At 39.9% G+C, this 18033-nt stretch overlaps 1 protein-coding gene across 2 annotated transcripts in view; it reads left to right on the top strand.

Moving 5' to 3' along the window:
* The window catches only part of ULK4 (unc-51 like kinase 4), a 207984-nt gene that overhangs the window by 67795 nt on the left and 122156 nt on the right, over positions 1-18033 (top strand). For both annotated transcript variants that reach the window (XM_066627918.1, XM_066627917.1), the window contains exons 24-29: positions 4183-4304; positions 5680-5736; positions 13713-13764; positions 13864-13958; positions 16372-16423; positions 16512-16653. In XM_066627918.1, coding sequence (XP_066484015.1) covers positions 4183-4304; positions 5680-5736; positions 13713-13764; positions 13864-13958; positions 16372-16423; positions 16512-16653 — 520 coding nt within the window. The remainder of the gene's footprint in view (positions 1-4182; positions 4305-5679; positions 5737-13712; positions 13765-13863; positions 13959-16371; positions 16424-16511; positions 16654-18033) is intronic.

Below are 18033 nucleotides of genomic sequence, written 5' to 3'. Positions count from 1 at the left end.
GTCTTGATATGTAAGGATTCATGGAGCAAAAGAGATACTAAGGAGATTACGAAGGAAAATAACAACAGTATTCCGAATTAAGGAATGTGCTTTGAGTATAAATTTCAGTCTTGTCCTTGATAATATAGGTAAAAAGAAAGTTTAGCATAAGTAATCTTCCAGTTAGAGAATCTGACAATAGTGTTATTAATCATGTCAAAACAGAGGGTCTTGTATATGGATTAGAAATATGAATTTTATTAATCTTATACAATTAATAAAGATTAGAAATACAGGTGTGCCCTTATAAGATATTCAAAACATCACTTCTGGTTTTAAAAATAAAAATGGAAGTGACTTTTTTCACTCTAATTGTCATTTTGGCCCAGCAGAGGCCACGGGTGGACAGTAAAGTATGTGTATGTACCCTTCCTGCCCCTTCTTTTTTGGCTCTAAACTCCTTCCTTCCCAAACTGCTTTTTTTCTTCATATAAAAAGCATTGGGACTCTTTGATGTATTTTAGTATCCTACTGCCGGTTGCACACAGTTCAACCTTGTTTGACCTTCCTATTCTTTGGGATTCACTGGTGCAGGGTTAGACTCGGCTGACATTGGAGAGCAGCCCACCATTCTAATCCATGTATGATCACGATGTATAATCATACCCACAGTGTCCCAATTAATCAAATTGACAAAGTGAAACTAAAAAGCATTGTTTTTTTACGTTAAAATTTTGGTGTATTAATTGATTTGCGTTTAACATTTAAATCTCAATCTCTTCCAGCAGATGTAGCTGTAAACCACTTCATAAGTCAAAATTTGTTTCATAAGTACTTTTTTCAAACTTAGGTTATATTAACTATAGAAATATATGTTCAAATCCATTAATTCCCTTAAAGTCTGAGTAATGGCAATGCGAACTAGATTTTGCCTCACTTTTCTAATATCTGACAATTCTTAACCATGTCCTCACTCCAGGACATTGTATCAACCAAAATTGACCAAAAGATTTCAGGGAAAGGGTGTTAGAGAGGTACCTTACCCTCCTCCATATACCAGCCATGTCTGACAGATTTCATTGGTAACGTATGTGAATGAGCACTGAAAACTTTAGCCAGTTCTATGAACAGGTGTGCCTTGTATCTGCATGGATTCTGTTCTGGAACCCCCCACAGATATGTGAATCTGTAGATACCAGGGATGCCTCTCTCCAGAGGAGAGGGGAGCTCTTCTCCCCTTGCCTTTGGAGGGTCTTCTGGGGGGGAGGGAGGTCCCCAATCCATGAAAACAGGGGCCCCTTGTATTGTCATTGTAAATGCTGTGGTTTATAGATCAGTAAAAATAATCATAGAAATCTTAGAAAGCTAAATATTTTGAGGGGTTTTTAAATATTCCATGTTGTATCGAGTACTGGGGATAAAATAATTCAGTGGCTCTAGATTTAGGTTTAATCAGAGCATCAGTAGAAGAGCACTGTAGACAGATTTAAATACTCAAACCTGAAAAAATTTATTTTGAGGACATTGTGCATTGTCAACTTGTACTGTGTTAAAAATTCAGACATGCAAATTATTTATTAATGAGCCTGTTTGGGGGGGTCTTACATAACGGGAACAGAGTTAGTCAGTAAATTCTCAGTGGTAGGGCAAGCAGGTTACAGTGGGAGTTGCTGTTTCCTTCTAATAATAGGCAGAACTGTAAATGGAGGAAATCCTCTGCTTCCTGTTCTAAGTGCTAAATAAACCCCAACAGTGGTACTGCCACATAATGATACCAGTGGTAGTACTGTCCTGCTGGTACAGAGCAGGGCTTTTCTTGCATCTCCATCATAAGCAGGGAAGCCTTCTCTAACAGACCCACAAGAGATAGCAGATAGGGGACCAGTATGGGTGATAACACTTCTCTTTCCTTCTCTCAAGTATACCCAAAGTGCCATTCCACTGACTTCTAATTGTATGGGTTTAAATCATATGTAATGCAGAAAACAAACACAAAATGTTATTATCTGGAATGTGTGGAGAATGGAAGTTGCTGGTTATGTAAATGTGCGGATTAACAAACCTTTCTAAAGACCTAAAAGCCCTCCTTCCTGACAGGATGTGCTCTGCTCCCTCACTTACCTGACAGGGCTCCCTCTGTCGTGCTGCTCTGCATTTCTTTATTTTCACAATGTCTTGTGAAGAAGGAACATTCCATTCCTAGAAGACCCTTGCGAAAAGGAGGGGCTCATAGGAGCATTGCAGAGGGAGCCTGTTATGCTGAGGGAGCATTGCATGAGGGAAGAAGCTGGCAGAGTCTGGGAATCTTATTTAACCAACTCTGCACTAAGCAGCACTTTTATTTAACTAGCATCTCTGATCACCTGAGATAGCAGGCAAATATTTGCCACTTAACAAGGTGCCAGGTAATACAACTTCTACTGTACTACTTCAAAGTGATATTTGTTTTTTGTGAGTAGGGAATAACAGGGTGGCACCTCAGATGAATGAGAGACATGCTTGCTCATGCTCCTCCCCCACATGTTTGGATTGGGCTGGTTAGGGTATTATCCAGACTGGCCCACAGGAGAGTGTTCTGAGGCATTAAAGGTTTTGTTTGTACTGCACATGCAGCATTTCTTCTTGAAACAACTGTGGATGGATAAATATACCATTCTTGTTACCAAGGGAACTGCATGGAGAATTATTAAATGTTTGATTGGAGAAGGCTACAGGGTGATCACTCCTGCCCCTTCAGAGGGAAAAAAGCAGCTAAGGCAAAATAAAACAGCTTCCTGATAAGAAGTGTTTGAACTAGTGTCTAAAACCAGAGCTGTCCAGGAACGCAAATGGACCCCTTTTGAAGAACAGACAGGAAGAGAAAGAGCTTCCAGTCAAAGAATAAAGATTTATTAAGAAATTGAATAAATATCAAAACAATACTTTTCTTTACATGTTTCTTGTGTTCCTGACTGTGGTACTATATGGAAGTGGGGAGGTAAAAGAGAGAAAAATAAGGTTTGAAGGGAAAATATTGCACTTCAGCCCAATCCCTAAGCTTTAGAAGGGGATGTGGGGGGAGGGGGTTGAAGAGAAAAGCAAGTAGAGAGTTGCAAGTTATCTTTCACAAGACAGTTTTTAACAAGCCTTGGTGGGCTAGGTTCCATGTGACGGGGTTGAGGCAACTCTGATTTGAACACAGCAACCCACAAAGGGAGTTGTTGCACCAAGCAGAGTTCACACTGACTAGCCCAAATATCCCAAGATTTACTGGAATTTGAGCTCCCGAATTTATATGCAGGTCTGGAGGCAGGCATGATAGCACTGGGCTTAGCAAAACCCGGAATTTTTGACTTAAGTACATTTTGACTTGAGTTCAGATCCCTGGAACCTGACTCAGGCAGGGAACTGCTCATTGCTCATAGTTTACATTGCTTCATTGCTCATAGGTTACAGTGGACATGAGGACATTTCCTTTCATTTCATACAAAATGAAAGGAAAAAGCACCACTTGCAACATCCCTTCCTCTTTCTGTACACTTAAGAGTGCCAATTGTCTAATCACTGTCTGTAGTTCACTTTTCCCCTCCTTCATGAAGAATGTTTTTCCACTTCTTCAAAGTTGATTGATTTTTGCTTTACAAATAAGGGGTCAAATGACTGTTGAAGTGACAAATATTCATACTGTACTTAAAAAAATTTCTTAGAAAGATAGGTAATCTGTCTGAAGCAGGGCAAGACAAGATAGAACAGAATCAGCATCAGTTCATCAGAATAGTTTGTTAAATGGTTCAAGGAGCAAGGAGATGTTGTGCTCAAGCTATGCATTAAAATTGACCACACCTAGTGATCTGGATCAGTCATTGTGAAGATAATATCCACCTTAAATTATTGTGAACAACTTTGAGAACCATTGTGGTTGAAACATCACCATTTTTTAATATTTTATAGGAAAAAGCTAACGATGTGTTTAGTGTATCCAGAAATTTGCCTTTCCCCTTAAATATAATAGTGTTTACCTGCAGAGGAACATACTGAATGTGCCGAAAGCGACTCTTTAGTGCATTCATGTGTCAGGCATGTAGCCCAGATATCTCTCCTGCTAAGTATTGCTGAATATATGGTAATGCATAAGAATTTTTGAGATCAGAGTAGGTGTTATAAATGAATTAGACTTATTTTGAAATGCTGCCTTCCTAATATCTTGGGACCTGTGCTTTTTAGGTGACATTCTTTCTGCTTTAGCTAATGTATCTGGACGTAAACATCCATCAACAATTCAAACTAAACAGTTGAAGGGATGCCTTCCCATGATGCCTGTAATACTTCATCTTGTGACATCTCAGGTATTTATTAATTGTTAAATGGTAAAAAATGAAGAATAGTGCTACTGTTTGGGGATTTTTTTTGTGTTCTGTTGGTTAGAGACCATAATCTCTTCATGCATTCTTTATTAATAGAGGACAACATTAATTGATGTAACTAAGTTTTGAAATAGAGCTCTTACAACAGTGGCGTACTTAGTGTATTTAACACCTGGGGCAGGTTCTCACATGACGCAGAAGGGCCAGGCAAGACCAGCCAGCGCACAGCAGGTACAGACCACTGCAATTCTATACAGAAAATGCACCATCTTATTGCCTGCACCGGCATGGACTGCTCCCACAGCCCCACCCATGGTATGCCACTGTCTTGTAGTTTAATTTTATTGTAGCAACTAGGTAGTAAACAGGTCACAGTTTTTCCACTTGTTTTTTCCCCTCAGCTAGTCCTTTCCAGGTCAAGTGCACATTGAGCTGACAAAGATATGTAATACCATAAGTTTTAGTACTTACTGGAGGCTACCAATGGGCAGTAGCTCCTCCTACCTTCCCCATTGGTGAATTGAGGGAATCTGTGGCAGCTAACTAGTCCAAAAGTTTTCAGGGGGTCAGCATGCATGAATGGATTCACTCATAGCAGTGACCCTCAGCCACTGCCCAAACTGGCCAAGTCCTAATACCAGCCCTGGGGATGAGAGAGGGGTAAGTGGTTCAGGACACTGAATACTGCAATGCTGGAGAAAAAAAATGTTGCAGGAAAAAGTTGTGGAAGAGATTTCTCAAATTCTGTAGTCTTCATCCAATATTTTGTTAATAAAAGGTAGAGAAAGGGTGATCAGGGAAGGCGCTTGTGAGCATACCTTTGTTTCTAGCTACCTGTATCCTGCTGAATTCACAGAGCTTCGTCACCTTGGATGACGAAAAGCCCCTCTTTCCATCTGGTAGCTCTTATTTAAGTGCTTGCATTATGGTATCAAAGTGCACTCAAATTGTGACCAAAATGTAATCCAGGGCCGGCTTAAGTCCTCCTTAGGCTATGCACCAAAAGCTGTCCCCCTTACACGATGATGTTCCAGTCTCTACTGTTCCTGCTCTCCAATGTTCAAGTTCAGCATTCTAGTCCCCTCTACACTTCCTCTTCTTCTCTACCACCCTTTTACTTTTCCAACCCAGGGAGTGGAAGGAGTAGCAGTAGTAGTGGCAGGTAGGTGGACAGAGGTCATTACCTCTCTGCCATCTGCTGCCTGAGGAGACTGCATTGGTTGGCCTCATGGATGGGCCTGCCTTGATGTAATCACATTGTGTGCATATTCTCATCATCAAATATACCCTAAATCATACTACGACTTATTTATTGTATTTTGCATATTTACTATTTCTCATACTTGTATGTACATAGGTGTTTCGTCCCCAAATTGTAACTGAGGAGTTTCTTTCTAACTATGGAAACTTGCTGGTAAGTAATAGTGTCAAGAGTATGTTTGCACACAATTAATATAATAACAATTGGTATGCAAAACAGTACTTAATTTTTATTTTAGTATTTATTTAGATATGTGTGCCCTTTTATTTTTTCCAATAAAGTGTTTTTCCAATATACTTGTTTAACAGAAAAGTAACAGTGAGGTTTTTCCTACAGAAATTTATTTAAAACAAATGCAGTTGGGAATATCAATAATGACACAAATTCAGAATGGTTTAGAGAAGTGCAGCAAGTGTCTTTGCACCTAGTTTAGACTCTGCTGTTATTGGTCAAGTGGCCAATGCTGCCCATAACAACTGATAACTATGAACAGACCACATCGGCTCAGCTCTCTTATATCGCATCCCTCTTTGTCATTTGTCAAGCAGTCATTCACCTTGGGGCCACCACACATCTACTCTACTCTACTCTACTCTACTCTACTCTACTCTACTCTACTCACTTGCCAAAGAGTAACTCTTTTGCTTTTGAGCAAACATTCATAGGATTGCATTTTTAGTCTTTGCATGTATTGATTCTCCCTCTGTTCCTTCTGTGCTCTCTCTGTGGCCAATGTGGGCCTTCAGAAAATCCATACTTGTTCCTTTTCTATATTTTAGCTCAGTGTTTCTCAAACTGTGGGTTGGGACCCACTAGGTGGGTTGCAAGCCAATTTCAGCTGGATCCCCATTCATTTCAATATTTTATTTTTAATCTGTTAGACTTGATACTACCATTGTATGTGACTGCATTTGGGGAAATGTTACAGATCTGTTCTTTTAACAGGCTATTGTGTATATGATAATAAATGAGACTTGCACCTGGGTAGGATTGGGTAGAATTGCAGCCTAGGATTGTTAAAAATTTTCCTGCTTAATGATGTCAGTTTCGGTCATGACATCACTTCTGGTCCTGACAGATTCTCATTTTAAAAAGTGGGTCCCAGTGCTAAAAGTGTGAGAATCACTGTTTTAGCTGTTAGGCACAATGGCTTTCCACAGGCTTTAACACTTATGAAAAAACTCTCTTCATCTTTCCATCCAGTACCACAAAATCTAAGGCTGGCCTAATTAAGAGTAAATAAATAAATGGACTTGTTTCTTTTACTGTTTTGAGGGAAAGTGTGATTGCTTTTCTTTTATAATGAGGCAGACATATAAAATTCCACTATATTTTCCATGAAAATTGTAGAACTGAAAGTAGAACTGATTCTAATATCTTGTTCTGTTTAATATCATATTTACCAATAAACATTATTTAGTATATCAAGAATATAACCTATAAGAGAGATGTTCTTTCTCCTTGCCAGAACATGTGCCTTACATTTAGTTGATGAAATGCTGAATTGAATAAACCAGAAAGCTAAGGTATCTGTCACATTCAGCATCAGCACTCTAGCTTTGATATTAACATTAAAACCTGTATTGGGATTTCACATATGCTACAGAGCACTGCAGTTAAAATGAAGTACTATTTCTGTGTTGTATTGTTTCTGCCATGACTGCAACAGTTGCTATCAACTGATAGATATATATCAGGCAGTCCAATCCTAATCTGTGCCAGCACAGCAAGGTCGCATGGTATCTCCTTGGGGTAAGGGGATTTTTTCCCCCCTTACCCTGTGTCGATCCCCAGCCAGCCCTATTGGGCTTCATGGATCAGCACCAACTATTTAGCTAAATATAAACTATTTAGCTGGTGCAAATCTGGGAAGCCTGATGTAATACCAGGACAGCCAGGAAGGGGACTAGGATATGACGGAGGAGGGCTCTGCTTATCCTACCCCCCTTCCGGGTGTGATCCTGCTCCTGTCCTCTCCCCATCCAGAAATATCGCCTTCCCATGCCCCTGCGCCAGTTGGTGCAACCCTTCCTGCTCCAGCTGGTGCTGCTCCTGGATGCAACACCGGTAGGCTGGCACAGACCCTTGAGCCAGCACTGCTGGCTCACAAGTAGATGCAGCATGCTTTATGGTTCAATGAGCTGTTCAGATTGCGCTGTAAGTGTACCATTTTCACATTGAAACAAAATGTGATAAATATGCATATTTCAGTCTTTACTGCTTAAATGGATTATTTACCTATACAGTAAATTGCAACATTGTCTGATAGTAGTAAGGTGGATCTCATATTTTCCTCCTTGTGCCCCCTTAATTCTAGGAAAATATAAATATACTTGATTTAGCTGGAACACTACATGATTGCAGTTTAGTTGATGAAATGCTGAGTTGTACAAACTAGAAGGCGAAGATGTTTGTCACTATATGCAATATAACATTTTTTGCAACTAAAATGAAAATAGATTGTAAACTCAGCAAATAACAAATAAGGAATTGCAACATGTTTTCCACTTCTAAATGTTTGAGTAGTTTCTGTCAAAGAGATTGGGCTAATGTCCTGACACAGAGGATTGCAGTTGATATTTCCCCACAGAATGGATTCAGCATAGGGGAAGAGTGTGTATTTCTCCATTTTTGTCCTGCATATTAGGCACCAAAAAAAAGCAGCAAAAAGCACAAGCTGTGCAATTGCAATATATGTCTTTTTATGTAAAAAAAACTGGAAATAACCATTTCTAAAGCTGATTTATCAAATAATTTAAATGAGATTAAACCTTGAATGAGATTAAATGAGCACCTTACCTTGAATATCAGCAATTTGGGATGGGCATTGTGGAAGCATAATCAGTGCAACCTCCACCGCATCCTACAGGGCAGTTGGGAACCAGGCAGCCTCAGAGAGATAAGTAAAGAAATATTTTTCTTACCTACTCCACTGCTTCCTGGTCCTCTGGTGCCCATCAGCTTACAGCAGTGGTATTCAAACTGGGACGTCATGACACCCCAGCCTGAAGGCCCTGGCCTCTGCCCCCTAAGGGACAGGGGCAGGGAGGAGGCAGAAGTGAAAGTGAAAGCTTGTCAGAAGTGAAAGTGGAGTGATCATGCTCCACTTTCACAAAACCGGAAGTGGAGCACGATTGCTCCGCTTTCACTTTCTGCAGGCTGGGGAGCCCTGCAGATGCTCATACAGGGTTCCCCACACCCTGGGCAGGCTGCTGCAGGGACTGTTGAGTGCATCCCAGTCCCTGCAGCCTCCCTTAGCAATACGATCCTGGGGATCGCGCCACTGCCTTCCCCACTGCCTTCCCTACTGCCTTCCTCCCCTCCCCTCCCCTGCAAGGACTTACTGTGGCTTTCAAACTCCTGGACAGTTTGAAAACCGCAGGCCTACAGGGATCTGTGTCAGTTCTTTTGCTGGAGTAAATCTGGTATGTCCTAGGAGGCATGTTGGGCTCAGACCAGGCGCATAGGATCTTTGCACTACTGCCATCAAGTTCTGTCCCAGCCCCCAAACCACTTGTTCTACTTCCAAGCTTAAAACTCAAAATATGGTACAGCCAAAGTTAAGCTCTCCAGAAATCCATTGATTTCAATGGAAGAATTAAGTGCATGTTTAATTTTCTTTCACTAAATTCAATGGAACTTTTGAAACTGTTTAACTTGGGCTCAGTCATGCCCTGAGACTGTGATTATCTTGAGTAGGGATCTCTAAACTTTTTGGCTGAAGGGCCACATCAAATATCTGGCATGGTATCGAGGGCCAGAAAAAAAAATTAAATATACAATTTAAATAAATACATTAGAGATGGAACTTAGATGAATGAATGAATGGGCTCAAATGTCCAGGATTTCTCCAAGCACCAACACAGTCCAAGAAATAAAGCACACACACTTAAATGGACCCCCATTCCCCCACCCCACAAGCACAACTCTGGTTGTGTTTGGTCAACTGGGCCAGAGGCTCTCAGGGGATCAGAGGCTGGCCAAGGGCCGGATAGAGGCACTCTGCGGGCCACATCTGGCCTCCAGACCGGGCTTTGGAGACCCCTGATCTTGAGCAATACAGTGAATTTCAAACTTGTAACATGATTAAGTTATTAACATGGCTTTTCATTTCTGTAACTATTCACCCTGAAAGACAAATACATCTTTATTCCCATACCATCATCTCACCCCTGTAACTGTTCATGCTATTGCCTGTAATGACAACAAAAAGTGGAACCAACCATTGTTGTGGGTTGGGAGTAATACACATAACTGTTATACCATTGCGCTGCATTTATAGTCAGCTCTGTATATAGTTTCCATAATAAATTCCTGTTTGACACACTACTGCATCAAAGAAGCTTTGCATCCTCTATTGTAGCCTTGTACTTCTGTAAGAAGGATGCTTTGCTATAAATGCTGCACATGTGGGTCCTTCTTTGTACCTCGTAGCCCATAACTTAACTATTAAAAAGGAAAATGAGAAATCTTAATGCACTAATAGCATAGAATAGCATAGCTAATTGTGAAATGGCTACTACTTCCGAATTTTGCCCTTGGGGGAGCTCCCAATAATTCTTTCCTTGAAGTTTGATTTCATAGTAAAATCCTTCTCTAATTTTAAGTTCTAATTCTTGGACTACACTAACATATCAAGATGCTGGGCAGGTCATTTTGTGTCTTAGTCTTGTGGTAACTAGTGCTTTCCAGGGCAAATTATGTCCATCATATTGTTCTCTCTATTTCTAAACTCAAGACTTGAGTGCTGGAAGAAAAAAAAAAGACAAACTTGGCAGTATTTTAAGGTGTGTGTGTGTGTGTGTGTGAGAGAGAGAGAGAGAGAGAGCGCACAATCCAGTGGGGTTTGCAAAAAGATATACCAGCACATACTCTGGCATTTTGTTTCAGGGCCCCTCTTGTCCCTGCACCTGAATCAGGATTCATAGGGCCTGACATTAGTTCAATTTGCAGTCTAGGCTCCTAAGGTTTCTTTCTCTCAGTCCTGGCATACTCTGTCTCAGTGGCGTCACTAGGGGGTGCGGCAGTGTAGACCTCATTGGGTGACACTCTTGAGGGGGGGTTGATACTACTAGTGGCCAAATTGTGAAAATCTTGGTATTTATGAATAATACTTGTTATATATCATACCAACTTGTTATATATCATTTCATAGGTAATTCAATGCAGAATGCATTGAAACAAACCAGTTACCTGTCTTCTATCAAATGTTAGCTAATTTTACAGAAAAAAGAAAACACAACTGCCTTATGTTACAAAAAGTGGATTTCTGTATCTCAAAACTGACCAATGAGACTAATTGTTCTGAGAGCCAATGAGGTGTTAAAATGACACAGCAGGGAACCAATAAGATATTAGTATGAGTCAGCTCTCATATCCATGTATCAGAGCTAGTACTAAAACCTCCTATTCAGTGTCATCAGGTTGGCCGCTGGTTATGGTCTGGTACAGGAAGAGGTTCTTCATGGGGGTGACACAACGAGCTCTTGCACTGCAAACTCTAGTGACACCTCTGCTCTGCCTTCCAATATACAGCAACCAACTCCTTCATAACACAGTTGGCAGTTGCACAGTGGTAAAGCCGTCTTTGTTTAAGGCCTGGAAAGGTCTTTTTGTCTGTTCCGGACTTCCCTTTATAACAGATTTAACAAATATTCCGTATTGGCTGATGGCAATTTTGCAGTTTACTGGAAGGTGACAGAGACTGAGATATTAGCCAGCTTGTCCTAAATAAGCTCTTTATGATGGAAATGTCCTGTTCAACTGGTCTTCTAGGATTTGGTTAGCTGAACCTGACCATCTTCATCTACAGCTAGGAAACCCCACCATCAAGCAGCTTGTTGTAGGTGTATGTTTATACAAGCCGAAGTAATTTGCATAATATTTTCAAACTTTATTTACCTACTCTTCTTTGATTGGCTAGTTTTCAATCCTTAGCCCCTTTGTGGTATAGAGTCCTTTCTGTCAATGCTTTTGGATAAATTTTGAAAACTCTAGAAGAAATGTAGGCAATTCAGATAAAAATATTGAGGCATCAAGCAGTTGTGTCAGAAGTCAGTTCTTTCCAGATGTCTGGCTAGATAAGGTTGATGGAAGCCTAAAGTAGCCCCAAAACCTAAGTAATATGGGAGACTCAATTTTGAAATGGCTTGAAACAAATGGAAGCACATACATTTTGAGAGACCTGACTCAGATGCAAAATAACACCAAACAGTATAGAAATGCTTTTTGTCTAAGAATCTTGTATTTTTTTTTTTTTACTACATATGCTTTTGCTTGTGTTGGTTGTATTTTTCCCCCTTTAAACATTGTTCCCTTTAGGTTGCATGGCCCTGCAGCTCAAAGTCCTCTGAAGCTGATCTCCATGCAGCTCAGAGCTCGGCATTCCCAGACATCTGGTGATGACATTTGACGTAATTTCTGTGCATGTGGAAACAAGCTGCTGCCACATATCCAATGGAAGGGATTTGTGTAGCAGTATAGACCCATTAGCAGGAATATTGATTTTACCTGCTAAACAATTCTGATTTCCTTTGTAATAAGGAATTATTTATCAGGAATTCTCTGACTTGCAATATTCAATCCATGCCTGCTCTCACGAGTACAGATTATGGATTATTAGAGTTTTTCTCATAAGGACATAAATAGCTAGAAGATGACAGTGTACTATGACTCTGGAGACTGTTGGACTTTTGGAGGGCAAGTAGATGGGGAACAGAGAGGGAATTGGAGGGGGAAACATGGCATGCCCCCCTCTGCTTAAGGCACTTTTCCCTGCTTCAGCTCTCTGTCAGTGGAATGAAAGGGAGAGTGAAGAAGCCTCATGCTTTGACCCTTTCTATTTTATTTTTTGTTGTTGTTGATTGGTTCTGAGTTTTCTGTTGAAGAAGTGAAGGTTATGAATGCAGTAGTAGGTCAAGTCATTTATTATCAACATGCAGGATTTTTAAAAAATCTGATACTTTTCCTATATAAACCTCATTATGGCTTGATGATATATGAGAAATATATGTTTAAATTCTGCCGAGGGTTACTGCTTCTCTGACAGGTATGCATTAATGACATATCTCTTGCATCCCTATAAAATGTCTTCCATGCATACAATTTCATCAGAAAAATAGAAATAAATTAAGTGGCACAAGCACACTGGGAATAATAGTGAAGTATTTACTTATCCCAAAGCATTAATATTTCATTTTTGTCGCTCCTCGGAAGGATGATTTATTTAGGTTATCCTGAAAAGTGTATGAGGATAGATCTTCCTGTAACTATCACATGTAGGTGTGTCCACAGTGTTTACATTATGCAACAAGATAAAAAGATGATACAAATAACTTAAAATTGCTTTTTCTGTAAACTCTTTGGTTATTTTAGGGCCCAATCCTATCCAGCGAAGGAACCCTGATGCCAAATGGCACCTGTTGTCTCCTATGCTGGATTTGGGCAGGCTAGAGTTCTCAGAATAAGGGGACAGTCATCCCCTTACCCTGAGTAAAGCCCCAACCTACTCAAAGGGGCTTGTCTGAGCTGCACTAGCTAATTAGCTAGCATAACCTGAGAAGCCCCATGTTGGACTTCTGAGCCTACGAGAGGGGATAGGATTTATGGCATGTTTGTGACACCTGGCGCTCCAGTCTCAGTGCTTGCACTTGGGCAGCATTGGATCAGGCTGTTATCCTGTAGTTCAAAATCTACATTGTAGTTCAAAATAAAATATAGCTGTATCCTGAAGTTCAAAATCTCTTTTGCAAATGTAATCTTAACTTATTTGTTTCTTATTTTAGATTTTCTAGAAACCTTTGTTGTAAATATTAGTGATGGTAATCTTGTCCAGTGCACAGTTCTGAAAGTGTTAGAACTTGACTGGATTTTAAAATTACATTGTCAAATTATGTTGAACTGAAGTTACAGGCACTAATTGTGGTTAAATACATTTATATTCTCCAAGTGGAAGTTTTTTGCTGCTATTGTGTCTTAAGTTCTTGAACTGCTGTCATGTGGGCTCTAAGACAGATAGGATTGGACCCTAAGACATAGCTTTGATCTATGTTGAATTTTATTTAACAGAGATGCAGGCTATGAAAATGGAGAGTATACTAACTTTCTTGAAACTGTGCATTTCCCCCCAGAATTTTATCAGATCAATAGATTCAGGAGAAACGAACTTAGATGGAGCAATAGGTAAGTGCTTCAAAGATATCTGCTTGTGTTTTTTCTTTTTTAAAAAGTACTTTTCCTCTGATTCAAAGAGCGATGATGTGGGTTTTCCCCCTCTGACAGGTCAGACAGCTTCAGAAGAATTGATTAAGACTGCTTTATCAACATTTGAAGCAATAATACAACATCCAACCTTGTTGTTGCTTTACCGCTCAACAGTAAGTTCTGGAAGCACATGAAACAGTTTTCATGCTTACGGGCTGTATTTTCACTAATAAATGGAATATTTCCAGTTCATCAGCAGTTATTAGGGTTATGGCTTTAAAAATGAACTGACAAGGGGGAAACAAGGAAATTAAGCTAACTTGTTTTGACAAAGGATTTTTTGAATTTTACAAAGAACTTTCAACTTATTGCATTCAGTTTTTGTGTGGTTAGAAATGATTTCTTTGTAACTATTTGTGCACATAGATTCAGATTATTCAGCACAATACACAGTTTGTGGATTTGCAGATTTTACACAGTAACATAAAGAAAAGAAATTGACTCTGAAGTATCAACAATAAATTAAAGCTATGAAGATAAAACTAAACATGAAACTATAGTTTAAATTTCAATGCAACTTACTATTTTGTTGATTGATCTAAATAGCAAAAGGGAGAACTTACCCAACTAGTGATATGTAAAATATTAAGCCTCCCAGAGAAATCTGGGAGGCTTGCAACTTGACCCCTGACAACGAGCATTTCATTTGGCCTAAAGAAGAAATACTAAGCCTGTGAATTGTAATACGTTATGAAGCATCAAACAGTCATTTCTGAATTTTTCCATGTATGTTACCAAATTGCTGAAAATTAAGGGAAGTCAATAATCAGAGTCAACCGAAACTGTTGTTTTTCCCCACAAAAGCATAAATTCCCATTCCAAAGAACAATATCAAACTAGCAGGTTGTCGGGTGGCATCCGGCATGCTGCTTCTTGCTACAGGCTTAAAAATGTTGAAATGGCCCTTTTGGTCAATAGAGGATAGGTTGGAAAGAGATGCAGCCTATCATCCAATACTGTATACATGAATTATTTTGCTTTGTAAAAACTGCTTTCTGAACAAATATTCTTAGTAACAATAAGAATTAAGCACCTAAGCTAATATATACAAGGTGCTATACCTGAGGTTCTCAAACTGGGGCGTCACAACACACCAGCCTAAAAAGCTCTGTCTGTGGCTCCTTAAGGGGTGGGGGAAGGGGGAAGGCAGCAATGTTATCCCTAGGATCACGCTGCTGCCTGGGATAGGAGGGTGTTTTTTTTTACTGACCTGAAACTAGTGCCAGAGTCCTGGGAAGGTCCAGGAAGTCCTCTACAGGGCTCCCTGTGCCTCCAAACAACTAAAAATAAATAGGACACTTCTTAATTTTGTCATGAAACTGGAAGTGGCCATTTTTTATTTTTAGATGCTTAGAGGCACAGAGAGCCCAGCGGAGGGCTCCTTGAACAGCCAGGACTCCAGCGCTGGCTCCAGTTCAGTAAAAGAAAAACCCAGCTGCCAGCAGCATGATCCTGGGCATTGTGTGGCTGCCTTATTTATTTGTTTATTTACAAATATATGCCCCGCTTTCTCTCCCTGAAGGGCATTTAAGGCTAGCCCTTCCCCCTCACACAATTATCTCTGTTCTTGAACTCTCAAGGAGTTCAAGGATACAGTTCAAGGACCCCCCCCCCCCCCGGGATACTTATTTCCATGGAATGACCTCAAAGGACCTTCTGGGTACAACCAGAAGCACCTTCCAGTCACATTCAGGAGGTGTTCTGAGGTGCGTGTGGCTTCCCTGTACCTTCCAGAAGTGCCTTTCTAATGCCTCCGGGGGGCATTCTGAGGTCCTTCAGTGCAGGGTCGGCACCCATGGTGAGTCAAATCCATGGGTGCCAAACCTGCAGATGACAAGAGCCAACTGTTTTGTACTCTTAGCTAAAGACTTTGTTTGAGAAATTATTGTTGTCACAGACATGCTTGTGAACACAGAATTGGCATATGTCTGCCAACAATGATTCTTCATGCATCTGGTGAAACAGAATAGTTTATGAAATACTGAAATAAATTGGGTAGGTGTTTGAACACTTGTGGGTTGGGACCCAGTAGGTGGGTCATGAGCCAATTTCAGATGGGTCATGTAGCATCTAGCTCAGCTGCCATTGAAAATATAGTGCTAAAAATACAGGGTACAGAGATGCTGGGCAGGGCAGGATCCCGGGGGCGGAAAGAGGTCTGATGCTTTGCTTTGAATAGGTGGGGACGTTGGAAGGGGGGATAGGCTGTGTGGTTGGAGAAGGATGCCTTGTTCTACTTTTATTTCTGAGCTGGAATGCTTGAATTCTGAGCTATGCAAAAATAACAGCACATGTGTGCTGACATAACTTCCAGGTCAATTACATCACTTCCGGTGGGTCCCAACAGATTGTAATCTAAAAAGTGGGTTCCAGTGCTAAAAAACAGTTTGAGAACCAATGTGTTAGAAGATTCTTTGTTGTTTTTGTTGCAGCAAATGAACATAACTACCCTTCTGAAACTATAGATTAGTTCTGTGTTTTGCTTCTGAATAACCTAAACCAGATCTTTATCATTCTCTTCTTTAGGTTATGGATTGCATCCTCCCACCCTTAGTTTCTTTGGTCTCCAGTCAAAATGGTAAATATACAGCCACATCAACTAAAATACCCATTTTGCTTTAATTAGACATCAGTGTGGTCACATTCTTGGCATACTGATTTTGTAGTGGAATGGAGACTCTTCAGCTTGCGGTTGCTCTCAGAAACCACATCACTGCTTGTGAGCCACGAGGTCATGGCTGAGGAGAAGGAGAACCTTAACTCAAGCAACAAACTTATGTCTCTCATTAAAGACTCATTGCTACCACAGTAAGTACAGAACAGTTTCCAATCAGAATAATTGTATAACCAATCTGTTTTAACTGCATGCTTTTAAAATGCCATTGGATTTAAATGACAAAAGTAAGATAGTTATAATTTAATGATGAGTAGTGTCAGTCTTAGTTTTTTGCTGTCCTTTACCATATGTGTTGTAGAGATTGCACAGCTGCAAGACACAAACTTTTCATTTATTTTTACAATTTTCCTGCACCTCCTGAAGAGAAAAGGGTTTTCTCTAGTTATTTAGCTGTAATTTTTATTAGAGTTCTTCTGCCTTTCCAGTTGTTAGGCTGGACCTAATCAGTCCATTCTCCCTTGGACTGAAAAGTTTTGTACACTGGTTTGCTAAACATCTTTTGTTTACAAACAATGGAGGGATAAAGTGAAATTGGGCCTGCTTGTTGCATCCAATTATATTGGTAGAATTATACTGGTAGAATGTTGCTTATACCCTTTGTTTCTGTTTAAAAGTATCATAATTGTTTCTGTTGGTCTTACATGTTTTTGTGTTGGCTTGTTCCTATTACATTGTAAGCCACCTTGAGCCCCTATGGAAAATGGGATAAAAATGTTTTTAACTATAAGTATACTTTTTCCCTAATAAAAGCATGAGAGGATGAAATTGTAGTTCAAAAGAGATGTAATGGGCATGGGGGGGGCGGGAGTAAAATTCTGAGATGTTTGTGGTATGATAGAAATAAGAATGATGAAGACTCTCTGTTTAGAGACAACCTGTTTATGGTATTGAAAACTTTTTTTTGAAGCACAAGTACCCATGTCAGAAATAGTTTAGTCCTTGAAAGATACCTTTGTTCCTCTGCAACCTAGAAAGCAAACTGAACCATTCAACCTGCTTCAACAAATTTCTCATAAACGGTTTTCTTTTTAAAGTGTAGCATTTTGGGAGAGATTTGTTCTCCTTAACAAGGTTTACTACTAGATAGTTCCCACAATAAAAATCACACACTATCATCTTTCTGTGAATATTGTGTGAACTCTCTCATCTTCTAGAGTTCTTTGAAAAGGTCAATAGGCATGTGAGTCAACTCGTTGACATTATATATCTTGATTTTCAATGGGCTTTTGACAAAGTCCCTCACTAAAGGCTCCTAAAAATACTCAACAGTCACAAAATAAAATGGTAGGCCCTTTTATGGATTAGCAACTGGTTGAAGAACAGGAAACAGAATGGGAATAAATGGGCAATTTTCACAATGGAGAGGTGAAAAAGGTGTGTCCCAAGGATCAGTCTTGGGACAGTGCTTTTCAACCTTTTCATAAATGCCCTGGAGGTGGGAATAAGCAGTGAGGTAGCCAGGTTTGCAGGCAACATTAAAGTTTTCTGGATGATGAAGACTAGAATGGATT

This window comes from Tiliqua scincoides, chromosome 5 (assembly GCF_035046505.1).
Source record: "Tiliqua scincoides isolate rTilSci1 chromosome 5, rTilSci1.hap2, whole genome shotgun sequence".
NCBI classification, from domain to species: Eukaryota; Metazoa; Chordata; class Lepidosauria; order Squamata; family Scincidae; genus Tiliqua; species Tiliqua scincoides.
Note: the sequence above shows the minus strand (reverse complement) of the source record. Positions and strands in the feature narration are given on the sequence as shown.